Here is a 17,508-nt window from a genome sequence, read left to right as displayed (position 1 = left end):
GGCCATCAATTTTGAACCTTTTCACAATATTCTAATTTTCTGATATGATGAATTTGAGATTTTCATTTGTTGTCATTTGTAATCATCAAAATTAAACAAAATAAACATCTGAAATATATGAGTTTGTATGTAATGTATGAATATAATATACAAGTTTCACTTTTTAAATGGAATTACTGAAATCAATCTACTTTTTCATGATATTCTAATTTTATGACCAGCACCTGTAGAGTATGATGGTTCATCCAGGGTATCTAATGGGCTCTCATGATGTTTTGCAGGGTTTATTTTGGGAAAACATTTGGTGAGGCTAAATCATTTTTTCATTTTTTTTTTTGTTTAATCATCTATAAATCAGACATTGTGACATTTAAAATAGTGGCTCCACTTGAAAAATATTCCTTAATGCTTTTCTGTCACACAAATACAAGCAATTGTATTTCCAATGTATAGTTTAGGAGCTGTAGTTGATTTAATTCACATATGGAATTTTAGGCGAAATTTGCTCTTATGACTGGAAGTTACTTTCATCTTCATATAAAACAATAACCTTTAACAAACTTATAAATGTGGAATGATTACCCAATATAAGAGTAAAGACAAAGAATTGGGCACAAAGATTTTGATTTATTAAATATTTCTTCTGGTAAACATTTAACACACAGGCTTAAACGTATAAATGCACTCAAAGCAAAGGAAAAGCAAGAAAAAGCCCCTAGGTTTTGTATCGATCAGAACATTTCTCACATTAATTCAGCCTGAATATTCATATTCAGGCTGAATTAATAAGAAATATATAAGAAATATTCTAGTTCTTTTAACTTGATAAAAAAAACTCTGGCTTCAGGGCTTAATTTCTTTACCCCATTAGGCTGATCTTTCTGTTGTTTTGAATCAGGTTCCGTCCACCGTCCACCAGATGGCGCTGTGATCTGAGCTGGACTCTACTTCCCAGCCGCTTCTCCTCTGTTTAAGTTTTTTCTTCAACATGGAGGACGAAGTGGATGTTGACATCGAGGGAGACGATTTTAACTGCAATGCAGGGTAGGAAGTCTTTGTTTTTTCCCCGCCGTGCCCAGCTGGTGCTTTCAGAGAGAGTTCTGTTTCACTATTTTCACTCTTTCGGTGTTTGTTGGAGTTTGTTTCCTTTCTGTTGCAGAGAGATGGACGCGGCGGGGTTAGTTCAGGAGCAGCCAGTGGACAGCAGCAGCTCCTGGATGCTGGTGAACCACCGTGAAATCCCGCCTTTTATCTGATGGTGTGACTGTGTGATTTAATGATCTTTGCTGTTTGCAGCCCTGGGAGCTGGACAGCTCCATCAGCCCAGAGAACAGAGAGGCGATAGAGAGGATGCTGATGGAGGAGCAGTATCCTTTAAGACCAGAATAGATCCAACTTTACTGTCAGGAACAAGGCAACGAAATGCAGTTCAGCTCTAACCAGAAGTGCAATAGCAGCAAGTGCAGGATATGCAATAAAATATATATAAACTTGCAGAGAAGCTTTCTGAATTAAAGTGCACTGGAAGGTAATCTCATATTACAGTTAAAGTAAAGTATTGCACATGTATATGTAAACAATTGGTATGTTGGAGAAGATTCTCAGTCATCCAGGTTATAGTCATTCCAAGAAAGGAGAAAATAAAATCCACTGCACTCTGTTTCCAACTTTAAAGACATTTCAGCTCCTGGATGGGAAGTGAAATGTCTTCAAACTTAGAAACAAAGTCCAGTGGATTGTTTTTTTTTTTAGCCTTTTTGGAATAAACAATTGGTTCTGTAAATAAGTGCAAGATGCATTTAAAGTGGTAGGGAAGTCATATTTAAATGTCAAATGTTTACTAGTGATGGGTCCAGCAACACCGATGCATCGACGCTCGTGTCGAGATCTAACAGCAAAACCCTGGATCGGTGCACGTATTGCACAAAGTCACATGACCGATACAGGAGCTGTTAATGCAAAAAAAAAAAAAAAAAAAGTGTGATCTTTCACGGTTTATCATCAGTTTAATCAAGAAAAATGGATCTTAGAGAAGAAAAAAGAGCAGACCAGTTCAATCAGGGGAAAACAAGTATTTTAGCTGAGAGGGAGCATTCTGATCTCATGTTTGAATTAATTTTCTTCTTCTGTCATCCTGTTCCTCTCAATTATAACTCAGCTTATCTGAATTCACATTGACTCTTTTCTTTGTTTGCTGTTCTTCTTGTAATTATCATCTGTTCAAATTTATGGATTGTCTAAAAATCTGAAAATATCAAACCTATTTAGATGGAGCCGTACCCAACCTGCTGCTGTGAAGCAGGATTCTCCACCATGAACAGAATCAACAATAAATCTGGATCCAGGCTCAAAATGAGCTCCTTGATATGTGCTTGAGAATGGCTTAGTCTCTGGTTAAACCCAGGTTTAAAGCCTTGCAGGGCAGCCTAAAGCCCACTGCCAACATTAAGACAGAAAAAAAAAAGGAAATAACAAACCATCAGTTCAGGGGTTTTAGAAAATATGGGAATCAGGAAATTATCTATAAACCAAACTGAACGATTGTTGTTCTCTACTTCAATAAACACTTTAGAATTTAAAATGGAAAAATGTTCTATTTCTTATTTAAAAAGTCAATGTATAACATAAATGCATAAACACCTCATTTTATTTCAGTGTTAAATTCTGTTTAAAGTAACAGATTATGATTCAAAATGTCTCCAGATCTTTACTGGTTGATGATTTTCTTTATTCAGACCCCGTTGATTTTTAACTAGTTACCTCTGACCTAGTACAATGATGTAATTTAGGTTATTGTAGGTTATTTTATACCTATATTTACATTGGAAATATCTTTGATAATTTTCGATGCAGCCAATAAATAATGTAAACGTATAACTTGAAAATTTAGGGGAAAATGTGACTGAGGATGCTTGTGGACTAGGATTTTAAATCATATTTTTAAAGCAATAAGTACAGTAGAAACAGTAAATAAACTAAGAGTCAATTTGAAATGAACTTTAATTCAGATAATTTAGATAAAATCGTAACGGCTGAAACTTTCCTGTTCCTTTTAGGCTGCTCCGAAAATCTCAATAATTTTTATGATAAACCACAAAAGAGACATTTTTTTTAGCAGATGCATCATGTTGACAGGTATGATTTTAAACAGTTTAGTGAGCCAGTCAGTTAAAAAGAACTCCCGGATCGGTCACATGACTTTCTTGAAACGACACGCGATACAGTGCTTTGCTCCATGGGCTCCACGCGAGCCATCACTAGTTTCAACCTATTATTAAGAAACTATAATTAAATGAACACTTTGCAACTAATGTTTTTTGCAGTTTGATTGCAAAGTAGATTCAAAATGGCTAAAACAGATAACATTAAACAATAAGCTGTTTTAATTAACTCTGCTTGAAGATATTATTTGACGGGGGAGAGGATTCCTGATATTTTGCCCAGTGATCCCAATAAAAAGCCCAAAGTAAAGAAGTAAGTAACTTTTGGTATTAATGTTTTTTTCCCTAATTGTTGTTGTTTTTGGGTTTTTTTTAAATGTTGATTCCTTTTCCTGTTATATGTTCAGATCTCCAACCAAAAGCTCTTCTTCTGCCTCTGTTTCAATTTCAACTCGCTGGTCCAAACAGGAAAAAGAGCTTTTTGAGAAGGGACTGGTAAGCTGGAACCTCACGGTTAATAAATAAAAAGTCCAACAATGGTCACAGAAATAACTTGAATCTAACAAATGTCATTTAAAACATTGCTTTTCAAACATGCTTTCATGAAACGGGTCTTAACAAAAAAAGATGGTCCCCTTAAATTAATTTTCTTGAGGCAATCTCTGCAATCAAAAGATAACAGTAACGATAAATCAAAACTCAAATCGTGTGAAATAATGTTTCGACAGTGACACCCTTTTTTTCGGTGGTTTATGCCTTTTAAAATGAATAATTTTCTTTACGTTTTGAGGCTCAGTACGGTCGGAGGTGGACAAAAATCGCCAAGCTGGTGGACACTCGAAGTGTCCTTCAGGTCAAGAGTTATGCCAGGCAGTACTTTAAACAAAAGGTGAGATTTCTCTTCCCTTCTGGCTTCTAGCATAATTCATAATCAATAAACACGTTTCTGGCTGCGTTCGAATTCATGGGCTGCATCTTCCAAGGACTGGATCCTTCAAAGTCTGTGAAAATAAGGAGACCGGAAGAGTTTTGGCTGTAGATTCAAACCGGTCCATCCTTCGGTCGCTTTTACCGCCGTACGCTTTGTCGCTTAACAACTGGGACAGTTGACACGCAAAGCAGGAAAAGAATGAATACTGAACCTTTCTAAACAGTTTCTTTTTAATATTTTAATTGTAAAGTGAACAAAGACTCATGAGAATCCAGAGTGGAATAAAGGTTCCAACCACCGGGAGCAGGAACAAATCAAATCAAATGTAATGATAGAAACCTTAGTCAGTTAAATAACCTGCTGCTGTCATTCTGCACATCTCTGATGCTGCTGCTATTTTCAAATATCCAATACTGTAAAAATGTCCATAGCTGCATATTGGTTATTTATTCTCCAGTTTTATATTGTTAAAACACTTACAGTAACTTAACCCGTAGAACCCTACGGACCCACCGGTGGGTCCAGCTGCTACGTGACCTCGTAACTTTAACAAACCCCCAGTATTGATGTAAAAAACACATTTGGCTCAGTTTGGTGACATTTATGGATAAATGTGCCAAAATGGCCCCTCCGCCTAAGAAATTTCTCACTAATACCATTCTGAAATAAATATGATTCATCTGATTGAGTCCAAATTTGGTATATCTTTACACAACATTTAGATTTGAAAGTCTGTACTACTTTTTTGTGCTATAAATAATATTTTGGTAGTGTTTTGCAATGTTTATTTCAAAGAAAATTTTGGCGAGGTTCAACAAATGCAAAATATTTTGTATTTTGTCCCTAATATTTCAGGCAGGGTCAAAGCTACAATGGTGCTGACACCAGAAAACCATTCTATGACATCTTACCTTTACAGAGGTACCAAAAGTTTCTTCTTAAATCTAATAGCTGTGAGGCTATAAGTGATTTACTTTTGTGTGTTTTTGTCAGGCAGAAATTTATTTATACCCCCTGAGGGTGTAAGAGGTTAAACAGTATTTTATTGTTTATCTTTTAACTATTCATTATTATGTTATTCTTAGACATTTTTCTAAGGTCCACATTTGTGTGACCATTTTTTTCTAAAAATGTTTTGCTGCTGTAAACACTAGAATTTCCCCATTGTGGGACAATAAAAGAATATTCTATTCAATTCTATTCTATAAAAGGGGTAGAAATATATAAGTAAATCTAAACAATGTATGTATAAAAAATATATCTGCAAAATCTCTAATATTCAACAACAAAAAGTACTTAGTTAAGCAAATTGTGCAAAACAGCAATTAAAAATTAAACTCCTATCAGATTTATAGTCCCCACTCCTCCGCCTAGCTCCACTCACACTATGTGAGAGGAGCTAGGCAGAGCAAGACATGCATCTGGCTGTTGTCAGGTTAGATATATTAGAATCTGTCCTTAAATTACAGCCAAACCCATTTACACAGTAACAGATAAAAACCTTTAGATAAATCAAACATTACTGCCACATATCTACGGAAGAGGATTAGGGCCACTGAAAAAAAAAAGGTTAACTGATTTTTAAATTTAATTTCAGCTTAGTATTGGAAAAAAGTCAGAATTCAGACTTTTTTCTCAGAATTCTGACTTTAATCTCAGAATTCTGACTTTTTTCTCAGAATTCTGACTTTTTTTCTCAGAATACTGACTTTAATCTCAGAATTCTGACTTTTTTCTCAGAATTCTGACTTTAATCTCAGAATTCTGACTTTTTTTCTCAGAATTCTGACTTTTTTTCTCAGAATTCTGACTTTTTTTCTCAGAATTCTGACTTTTTTTCTCAGAATTCTGACTTTTTTTCTCAGAATTCTGACTTTTTTCTCAGAATTCTTACAGCTAACAAACGTGTTAGCATCAAGCCAAAGCCATGTCTGTTTCAGAGACTAGCTCTCTTGTTTTAATGACCTTCTGCTCCTCCATTAATGAGGGGACCCCTCGGGGACGTAAAAAGTTGCCTAATTCTGCCATTTTCCACCAATGTGTTACTGGCCCTCTCAAACAACTCACATCTTTGTCAGTGAAGCTGAGTGCTCCACATCTCTGCCTTCATGGTGCCCATCTACATTAAGATCCACAATTCTGAGATTAAAGTAAGAATTCTGACTTTTTTCCCATGCTAAATTGAAATAACATTTTTAAATCAGTAAACGTTTTTTTTTTTTCTTTTTCAGTGGCCCTAATCCTCTTCCGTACATATCTGCCTCAATAACCATTAAAACAACTATTTTCATTCATTTCAGACGGAACTATTCACATACTTTCACATTTTATTAAACTGAACTTCCAATTTTCACCACTGTTCGGCGCCAAGTACCATTTTCCTCTGATCACGGAGCAGCCGGCTTGCTTGGTCTCGCAATGAATCATGGGAAAACCAAGGATAGAGAGGATACATCAGACCCGTCCTTTAAATCGGGCTAAAAAAAGGACGCATTTGTAGGCAGCATAACGAGGAGTCTTGGAATCCGACCAGACCTCGACGTAATCGGCCTTTGAATCTGGCCTTCTGATGACGCAGCCCATAAATTTGAACGCAGGCGTATTCTTATCTTACTTCCTCTCCTATTTATTTAAACTAAAGGCTAAATCAGACTCTGGAGCTGCAGCTCCCCCAAAGCAGCAGCATCAGCCTCCTCCGTCCACAATGATCAACACCGTTCGCATAGAGAGGCTTTCTGATGACGAGGATGTAGACATCACTGATGATCTGAGTGATACTGATGGAGAGGACATGAAAAGTGAAATCAGTGGAGCGGCGAAGACGCCAGAGGCTGAGACTCGAACAGAAGGGCCCACGGAGCAGCAGAAAGAGACGACCCTGTTGGAAAACATCAGGGAGATGAAGGACCAACCCTGCCGGAGCTCTTCCTCTGTGCAAAGTCCTCCACCGTCTGTCATCTCTTGCACTGAGGAAGAAGATAAACCGACATCAAATGAGGATGTTTTAAAGACGGAGCATCCTGGGATAGAAGCAGAAAAAGACTCAGCTGATGACAGTGATGACCAGAGCTCCCAGTGTGAAACCTCCATACCTGCTGGTCAACCCTCAGTAGCGTCTTATGACTCCACAGGTAATCACCATCAGGAGATGCTTAGTGTCTCAGCCTCATATATCTGTCACTGAGGGGGATTTTATTTATTTTTTGGTCAGATTCTGCTGAAAACATCGTCATTAATAGACCAGACAAAGACCAGGAGGAGCAGGACCACGAAGACGAGGAAGCGGAAGAGCTCAAGGCCCCTGAGCAGGAAACTGAGATGGACACAGAGACCATCACGGAGGATGAGAAACAAGCCATCCCCGAGTTCTTCGAGGGTCGGCCATCAAAAACCCCCGAAAGATATCTGAAGATACGGAACTACATCCTGGATCAATGGTAGCACCGAACCCTTCTTACTCTGACTTTTACTTCAGCCCAGCTGAACGCTGCTGTGTTTATCATTAGGCGGAGGAGCAAGCCCAAATACCTGAACAAGACATCAGTCCGTCCTGGTCTGAAGAACTGTGGAGACGTGAACTGCATCGGCAGGATACACACTTACCTGGAGCTCATTGGAGCTATCAACTTCAACTGTGGTAAAGTTGCAAACCTTCAGCTGCATCCGCTTTTATCTCTGTGTCTGCGCTCACGCTTTCTTCTCGTAGAGCAAGCGGTGTATAATCGACCCAAACTGGTGGACCGGTCCAAATCCAAGGAGGGCAAAGAAGTGCTTGAGGCCTATCAGCTAGCTCAGAGGCTGCAGAGCATGGTAGGTTCCTGAATGCTGTTACCAGCTGGAGAGCTTTGCAGACTTAAGCTAAGATCCGGTTGATTGCAGCGGACCAGGAAGAGGCGCGTTCGGGACGTATGGGGGAACTGGTGTGACGCTAGAGATTTGGAAGGACAGACTTATGAGGTATAAACACTCATCTTTCCTCTCCACTGTCGCTACAAGCATGCTTAGTGTGAGAGATTGCTGAAGAGTCAATGAGTCGATGCAATCAGCTGGTTTTCCTTAGATAGAAAACTTTAAACCAATCTGACTGGATGATCTGGTGAACTGGAAAGAGCCTTCAGATGACATGATGTGAATTGCTGCTATAGAAATAAACTGAATAGAATTGAATCTTAGCCAGTTTGAATGCTCATCTTTATTTCTACTGAGTCTGTGGGTGAAACGTTTTTCAGCACCTCAGCGCCGAGGAGTTGGCTGTGAGGAGAGAGGAGATAAAGAAGCAGCCTAAACCCTGCAAGATGTCCAGACACAAAGGGTGAGCGTCATCAAGTCACATGTTGAGTATTAATTTCTATGCTGGAGAAAACTAACCATAGAATCAATCTCTGTTAATCAGGTCTTTTGATCCATTCATGCTGATTCCTTGCAGATCTTTTGAGAAAGATGTACAGGTCAGTGAGCATTATTCTCATTGTCTAACCGTTGCAGTTAAATATAAAGACAATCTGCCTTGAGAAAATATGAGCCCAACATGGACAATACAGCATTTTTATATCATTTCCAGCTAAATCAGACATAAAAACACCTTCTCTGCATCACCGTTGCACCTTAGTAGCCACTAGCAGTGGCAGCTGGCCAATAGGGGGCGCTTGGGTGCTGCTGTCCCTAGATTTGGAGGGGAAAAGTCATAAATAATATATAGAGATTTTAAAAATATTATCAATGTCAGTTTTACTTAAAGGGGAAACATTTTTGGAAACATTCAGGAAGTTGCTGTAATTTTAAAGTGAAACGTCATTTTTTCCATTGGTCCCTTGATTTTCCGTTATTCCATCATGTTCTACTCACCCATATGAATTTAGTGTCATTTGGAGCCGTTCTGAAGATATTCCGTTAGGTTATATCCAGTAACGTCTTCCTATGGGCAACGAGTTGAAGGCACAAACTAAACTGTTCATCATTTATTCTTTATGGTACGCCAGCATTCAGAACATGTAGGCCAATCACTGTCCCCCACACATATTTTTTATAGTCATATATTTTAAAAACAAAGCGGAGTGTGCATGACGTCATCCGCACACGCCGGCTACCATTCATTCATCCTGTCCGCTGAACTGCTGCTAGTTTTCCTCACATGCCTGGAAGATGTCTAGTGCTGCTACCACAGATGATCTCGCTCTGCAAATGAACGATTCAGATTAGCTAGAATGAATAGAAGGGGTACAGCGTAGCCGCCTGTGGCCCGGGCTGCCTGTCATTACCCGATCCGTACCGGTAGCACGATCCGTACCATCAGCTCATTTGCGCCTGCGCGAACAGAATAACTGAAAAAACTTTATTTATATCCTTAAATAACTAAAGAATACTAAACTACATCGTAAAGACAATATTGAAGACTTTTCTGGAAGAAATTAATGCTTTTTAAATTCAATCCATTGTATTGCTTGACGTCATTTTTCTGGAATAAAAATCCAAATTTTCGGGAAATGTTCCCTTATCAATGAAAAACTGCAGGTCACGAAAGGTAGCAAATGAATCCATTGTGGGATCAGTACTGCTGGAGTGCATAGTTAAGGACAGAGTAAATCAAATATTTAAACAAATTTAAATATATACGCTGTGTGACGTATATTTGCGCATGCTCAGAGCAGTCAAAGTAACTATCACAAGGCGATTGAACTTTTTTATGTATTTCTGTTTTTTTATTTTTAGAAAATGCAATATTGACGAAAATACAAAGATATACAAAAAGAAACCCATGCCTCTAAAAAATACAAGAGAATAAAAAAGTAAGAAAAAGGAAATATTGCCACCGGAAGTTATTCTGTATGCGCACGCGCAAAGGAGCTGATGGTACGGATCGTGCTTCCGGTACGGATCGGGTAGCGACACTGCCTGTCACAACTCCAGTCCGGCGCGCACGTATGATGTCATACACGCGCCGCTTTGTTATTAAAAGATATAAATATAAAAAATCTAACGGCGGATGTCTGGGGGGCAGTGATTGGCCTACATGTTATGAATGCTGGCGTTCCATAAAGAACAAATTATGTTTAGTTTGTCCCTTCAAGTCGTTGCCCATAGGAAGACGTTACTGGATATAACCTAACGGAATATCTTCAGAACGGCTCCAAATTACACTAAACTCATATGGGTGAGCAGAACATGATGGAATAACGTAAAATCAAGGGACCAATGTAAAAAAAAAAACAGCATTCCCCTTTAATAATTTATAGCTACATGTAATATGAATCATTAAAACAAAACATCTACCAATTGACTCTCATTCAACAATTTCCAATTGTATCATGTTGCTAGGGAATATTAATAAATATTGGCCAATCAGCATCGCCTAAATGAATTGCTTTGAGGCTCCTGGAGTTTTGGCCGCTGCTGCAGGGATAGAGGTGATGTAGCTTGTAGGCAGTCAGACAGTGAGGTAGAGATTATGGCGACGACGACAGATGAACCTGAAGAGCAGCTTTCACACAATTCAGTGAGATCTTAACTGAGTTATTAACCTTTCACCAGAAGGACGATGGTGGAAAAATCCACGTAAAGGAGCCGGGACCTGGCAAGCTTGGAATAAATTTAACGCAGCGAACGGAAGAAAAACTAAATCCTAGAACCGGACTTTTAGCCGCGGTCGGTTCCAGCGTAAGCCGTGCTTGTGGGACAGCTAATGCACGTTGTTGTTTGCCCTGCATTCTTTTTAAATTCATTTAATAACGTGGATACAGTCTGAACAGACATACTTCAAACAGCTCTCTGACAGCTAGGATCGATTTAAAGCACTTTTTAGAAAAGGCAAAGAAGAATCTGGGACTCACATGGAAAATAATAGAATATCGTCGACTTTATCTAGATGTTTGTTAATTTACAACCAGAAATGAACTCTTAAATAAACACATTCTTAGAAAATAAATAGTTTATAAGTATTAAAAAAAATATAAAGCTGACTAATAGCTTCTCCATTGTTAAACTGGTCCATTATTTTTTAGGTTTGTGACACAATATTGAACCATGCAAAACACAGATTTACCTTTACAGCCTCAGAAGGACAAGATTTATGTACAAAAAGTAAACCGGGACGTGAAATGATGTTTTGGTTTTTAATAAAGTGTTTTATAGTGTTTTATACGGTGGCCCTTAGTGCAAACTGCAACTACAAATCTAAAAGCGCAACTACATTAAGGAAAACTCAATTACATTAACCTACCGGAAAAGGTAGGTACCAGTGGGAAACATGAGACATCGCTGATTGGACGACGGCGCCGTTTGACCCTTGAACCGGAAGTTGCGTCGTCTGAACAGTCCAGCTTCTTTTAAGTGTGTCTTCAGTGTACGCAAACTAACTGAAATTTCGTGATTAGTCTTGAGCACATCCAGTATCACCTCGTACGTATGTCCTGATTCAAAATATTCCTGGATAACGGCAGCTATGTTTGGGGCGCCGACAATATCCATGTTTTCAAAAGCCGCAGCAGGCAGAATGACTTCCGGTTCAAGGGTCAAACGGCGCCGTCGTCCAATCAGCGATGTCTCATGTTTCCCACTGGTACCTACCTTTTCCGGTAGGTTAATGTAATTGTGTTTTCCTTAATGTAGTTGCGCTTTTAGATTTGTAGTTGCAGTTTGCACTTCAGGGCCACCGTAGTTTTATGTCGTTAGCACTCATATAAGTGTATTTGTGTGATAACTTAATATGTTTGATTAGTTTTTGGTATACGTCTATTAGTTAACACAATTAACTGCAGCCACCACCTTTTCCTTTTTTTTTTTTATTGTTTGGAGAAGTATAGAAAGTTGGACCTTTTTTGTGTCATGGATGCCGCCAACCTCCTCCAATCCTTTTCTACTAGCAGGCGTACTTTGCTGCACTGATATTATTTAATGAGGTATTAAAACTTTCTGTGTTACTTGGATTTCCATTCCAGGAGCCATTCCAGGTCATTGTGTGTGCAGAGACTCTTCTTATCATGGACATGGTATGTTATAAACACACCTTCATCCAATGGTATCTATTGTATTATTTATAATGCATGTTGGTAGTTTTACTTCCTTTTCTAGGGTATTAATGAAAAGTCCGGTCAGCAAGAAATAATCAATGGATCATTATTTATACATAAAACGAATATGTTCGCGGTGATTTAATGAATTTAGCGTTAATCAGTAAAAATATCAAATAATCCTTTTCGTTGCGATCGCTGAGTCTAGGAGCGGCCATCTTTACCCAAATACAGTAGCGTGACATCACGGTGCGGTAAGCCTAGCGCCATTCTCCCCGCTTTACAAGCTAAATCAATGGGAACTACTAGACACATCTGCAATCAACAACAATTATTGAAGATTTCCAGAGGACTTCACCATTGAAATTCACCAGAGCTATAGTGAAACTGACAATGCCCACGTGCATGGCAGCTGGATGCTGGAATACATCGGGTAAAAGTGAAAAAAAAAGAGTTATTCCACCTTTCTGATTCCTGATCCTCCACGGACGGGTTGGTCGTTGGATCGCCAACTTGAAGAGGGAGGATTTGCCATCGAACTTCTGGCCAGAGAAAAAACCCGTAATATGTAGCCAACATTTGGAAGAAGAATGTTTTCAAGATGACTTGGATAATAGCGCGTTGTGACAAACACCAGATACAGCACTGGGACTTGATCAACAGCCGATACCGCACCGTGACGTCACTAACCAGTAGGTGGCAGTAGTGTTCTTTGACAAACATGGATGCCTCCAGTAAAGCACATTCACATGAAAATGACTCTGAATTAAAAACACTGATCATTTATTGAACAGGATGGAATCATTTTATGTTTAAAGAACTTTCAGAAGTTTGAATTCTGAATATGAGCGACTTTTCCTTTAAGGACTAACGTGTTTAATTTCGTGTTCAGCATGCCCACGTCTCAAGAGGAGAAGTCATTGGTCTGCTGGGTGGAACGTTTAACAAGGAGGAGAAAATACTGGAGGTAGGAGAGGATTTGTGTTTGTCTTTAATATAATTATGCTGAAAGCTGACAAACTTATTTGTGTGCAGATCTGTGCAGCAGAACCATGTAACAGCGTGAGCACAGGTCTGCAGTGTGAGATGGACCCGCTGTCACAGACTCAGGCCTGTGACGTGCTGTCGTCTCTGGGCTTCAGCGTCGTGGGCTGGTACCACTCACACCCTTCTTTTCAACCAAACCCATCAGTGCGGGACATCAACACACAGGACCAGTTCCAGGTAAAATAGAATAACCTGAGCAGGTCTCTGCAGTTTCTTACTGAAACATCGACAACACTGGAACTTTGTAATATTTATTTCTCACAACCGCAAAACTTTAGTTAAATTATGTAAGCAGCTAACACAGAGAACTTATTTTTTAAGAATTCTTAAAAATGTGAGGTTTGTCTTGACTTTGGGAAGCAAGTTAAAGATTTTCCAATAGATGTCTGAAGTTGGACTGGATCTGTTAACACTGCTAGTTATGATTGCATTGGGGATTATGCTTTGCTATACAAAGACTTTGCTAGTTTATTTATGGATGCTGTCCTGCTAGAGGAAGAACCTTTGCTGCATTCAGCTCCTCCCTACAGCTATATGTTGCCTCAATCATGCTTCACTCTGGCAGCAGTATTATTAATTTTGCCCCATTAATGGAAAAGTCCGGTCAGCAAGGAATAAACAATGGATCATTATTTATACCTGAAACCTAATATGTTTGCAATAATTTAATGAATTTAGTCTTAATCAGTAAAAAAATAAAAAAGATCATTTTCGTGGCGATCACTGAGTCTGGGAGCGGCCATTTTTGCCCATATATAGTAACCCCTCCCTCCTGCCATCTTCCAGCAGTGACGTCACGGTGCGGTAAGCCTAGCGCCATTCTCCCCGCTTTCCAAGCTAAATCAATGGGAACTACTAGACACATCTGCAATCAACAACAATTATTGAAGATTTCCAGAGGACTTCACCATTGAAATTCACCAGAGCTATAGTGAAACTGACAATGCCCACGTGCATGGCAGCTGGATGCTGGAATACATCGGGTAAAAGTGAAAAAAAAGAGTTATTCCACCTTTCTGATTCCTGATCCTCCACGGACGGGTTGGTCGTTGGATCGCCAACTTGAAGAGGGAGGATTTGCCATCGAACTTCTGGGCAGAGAAAAACCCCGGAATATGTAGCCAACATTTGGAAGAAGAATGTTTTCAAGATGACTTGGATAATAGCGCGTTGTGACAAACACCAGATACAGCACTGGGACTTGATCTACAGCCGATACCGCACCGTGACGTCACTAACCAGTAGGTGGCAGTAGTGTTCTTTGACAAACATGGATGCCTCCAGTAAAGCACATTCACATGAAAATTACTCTGAATTAAAAACACTGATCATTTATAGAACAGACCAAAATCAAGCCTTGTTTTAGCTTAGAAAACATGCATATTTAACCTGATGAACGGGTCCACACCTTTGGAATGGGGGTCGTTGTTTCTTTGTAAGCCTGTAATACCCGAATATCTGTCTGTCTATGAAAGGGGGGTCATTAAAGGGAATTGTTGGCCCGGCTGAAGAGCCGAGGTCTTCTGTTCCCCCTTAAAGGGGTTGGGGTTGTGATGATAGCAGGAAGGAATCAATTAATCTCTGAATTATAGGTTTTTGAAAGCTGAGTTGCTGCATTAGTTCCTGGTCACAGGCCACAAGCACTACCATCAAGCCTCTTCAGATGATATATAATAGAGCTATAAAAATCTTAGATAAAAAAACCAATCAGGTCCCATCACTGTGTTAGTCTGAACAATTAAAAAATGCTGAATTTCGAGAACTTTGTGAAATTTGCTCAGTTAAAACTGGTTTACGAATTCTTGCACGATAAGGCCCCTAAGGTTTTGAGTGACTGTGTAGTTCCTCTCAGAGCTGTGGGCTCAGTCACAAGAGGAGCCCACAGTGGAAACTGTCAAGTACCCAGACGCAAAACCTCTTTCGGTCAATCAGCTTTCATTGTAAAAGGCACCAATAAATGGAATACATTACCTGCAGAACTGAAGGGAGAGTCAAACTGGGTCCTTTTTAAACATAAACTTAAAGGCTTTTTATTGAGAGGTCAGTCATGTAAACATTAATAATCTAACTGACCTGATTTTATTTCTGTGATGTTTTAGTGTGTAATTTGTTCTGTTGTTCTTGTGTACAGTCACTGTGTTTTGTGTAAAAGCCTAACTGGGGACAGGCATTGAGAATTAGCCTTAGCTAAAATGTTGTAGTGTGTGACATGATGCATGAAACATACTTGTCCCTATCAAATAAACAAATAAAAAAAAAGAAAACTGGGTCCACCCCCTCCTTTTAAGGTTGGTTTTCGTTTCTGAACATAGATGGCTTCCTTCACATCCCTCTCAAACCACCTATCTTCTCTGTCCAAAAGAATGTCCTTAGCCTATAAGGTGTAGATGTGGTGCAGAGTCTTGTCCAGAGGAGGGCGCTCTTCTGTGTTGGGCCATGCGTCTGTGGAGAGGTTGTTTGGTTTCTCCAATATAAAGATCAGAGGATTCCTCACTGCATTGAACTGCAGACACCACTCTGCTTATCTTAGGTCTGGGGGTTTTGTGTTTTGTTTTTTCTTAATTACAAACACTTCATTTATTAAAAATTATGTAATAATTTCATATTTGAAGTAATTTCAGAAGTTTGAATTCGTTTATTGATGTCTTGCTGGTAATTTCTTATTCTAAATTATCTTTTATTTCCCTGTTGCAGACAGATGGACTGTTTACCAGCTCTGAGTTTAATTGGCAGCATCTATGAAACCAGTTAACAGAACATATTTATGGATTTTTATATTAATATAGAGCTCATATTTTTCAGAATTTCCACTCTTTCTCAAAGCTGTTTTCCTGGTTTATTGAAGAAAAATAAAAAAAAAATCTCTTCCCTGACCTTACAAACAAAAGTTTAGCTGGTATGAATATATTTTATGGTATGGTAATTGTTGACATGCTGTCTGTTTGTCTGCTATCTGATTTATCCAGAGTTATTTTTCCCGTGGCGGAGCCCCCTTCATCGGGATGATAGTCAGCCCGTATGACTCCGCTAACACTTCACCCCACTCCCAAATCACCTGCCTGTTGGTGAAAGAAAACAAGGAGCCCTCCGGCCAAAACAGTACGTGAAGCGCACACCGACACACGATTCAAAACACCAGAACAACTCCGATCAAGAGGCCTGACAATCAAGCTGCAGTTTAGTGTCAAAGATTTAGTTTTTTTGCGCACAGCGACACCGTTTTTCTCCCCTCTTTCTGTTCCTCCACAGAGCTGCCGTACAGATTCAACTTCCTGTCATCACAAAATCGTCCTGACTGGAAGCAGACCATGAGGAGGGCTCAGTGGATCATCCAGAAATACGCCCAGTCACATGGGTCAGTGATAATCAGGAGTGAAATCCCTCCACTGGTGTGATCAGTGTCTAAAAAGTTTGTTGTTCTGGTTGGGCAGGAGCGTGCAGATGGACAGGTTGTTCTGCAGAGACTCTAGTCTCACCTGTTTGGAAAAGGTAAATATGATTCCTTGGTTCTTTCTGTGACTCTCTCAGTCACTCACGGCCGTATCTTTCTCTCTAGATGTTGTCGTCTTTGGCCAGACACTTGGAACCCCTGGCAGATGGAGAGGGAGACCATTTCCTCTCTGAGATCCAGTCCCTGTTCCTGTCAGAATTTATCTCCAAGCAGAAATCCTTATTTCATGGAGACGGAAAACCTTTAGACATCTCAAAACCCGTAGAGTCAGATGGTGACGCTTTGGATCATCTGATCAGTCAGGAAAAGTCCCACAAGGCGGAGGAGGAGGCTGAAACAAATAGTGGCTCAGTTTTGCATTTAGGCTCAGTATTAACAACTGAGCACGACTATTTGCTTTGAAAATATTAGATGTTTTTGACTGAATTATTTAGCAGAAATAATGTTTGAAGTAAACATATTAACATTTACATACAGTTTTATACTTTAGGATTGTATTTTAATGTAGAAACCTCTTGTTTAAAATGGTTAAAGGTCAGAAGGGACTTGGTTTAATGCAGCAAAGAATTGGATATGAGGAGGGACTCGGATTTAAGCTAAACGACATAAATACTGTCGTTTAGCTTAATATCCCCCTAGAGTTTTCTGAATAATTGGAAACCAAGTTTGTGTTTGAGTGTGTGTGTGGGGCTATACCTGTGGCTATATTACAAATAAACTATTTTTATATTTGTTTTAATGCATCTATACATTTATTTATTTACATACATTTTTTATTACATATACTATGAGACACTTATGACTTCAGAGCTGACACAAGCTTTTTCTGCTCCATCAGGGACAAAAATCACCCCTGACTCAAAACAAAGGGAAACTTGCCTTGCTGCGCATATTAAAAGATGTGTCAAAAAC

The 17,508-nt window shown here is 39.2% G+C and overlaps 1 protein-coding gene across 2 annotated transcripts; it reads left to right on the top strand.

The window, feature by feature from the left end:
• Positions 1-908: 908 nt before the first annotated feature.
• On the top strand, positions 909-17,339 carry mysm1 (Myb-like, SWIRM and MPN domains 1). Of its 2 annotated transcripts, XM_038306925.1 has the most exons (20): positions 909-1,044; positions 1,160-1,223; positions 1,297-1,367; positions 3,403-3,474; positions 3,569-3,656; positions 3,952-4,050; positions 6,734-7,223; positions 7,304-7,529; positions 7,599-7,729; positions 7,799-7,902; positions 7,972-8,049; positions 8,322-8,404; positions 8,486-8,540; positions 12,027-12,077; positions 12,991-13,065; positions 13,134-13,322; positions 16,112-16,244; positions 16,395-16,500; positions 16,577-16,634; positions 16,702-17,339. In XM_038306925.1, the coding sequence occupies exons 1-20, from the start codon at positions 989-991 to the stop codon at positions 16,996-16,998; spliced, it is 2,526 nt and encodes an 841-aa protein (XP_038162853.1). In that variant the 5' UTR covers positions 909-988; the 3' UTR covers positions 16,999-17,339. The 2 variants fall into 2 exon arrangements, with proteins under 2 accessions (XP_038162853.1, XP_038162854.1); XM_038306926.1 differs by lacking the exon at positions 1,160-1,223 and having other exon boundaries at positions 974-1,044.
• Positions 17,340-17,508: the final 169 nt, after the last annotated feature.

The sequence above is a fragment of the Cyprinodon tularosa genome, unplaced genomic scaffold (assembly GCF_016077235.1).
Source record: "Cyprinodon tularosa strain WSP-4 unplaced genomic scaffold, ASM1607723v1 ctg597, whole genome shotgun sequence".
Classification (NCBI taxonomy): domain Eukaryota; kingdom Metazoa; phylum Chordata; class Actinopteri; order Cyprinodontiformes; family Cyprinodontidae; genus Cyprinodon; species Cyprinodon tularosa.
The sequence above is the reverse complement of the archived record's forward strand: the minus strand, read 5'-3'. Positions and strand labels throughout refer to the sequence as shown.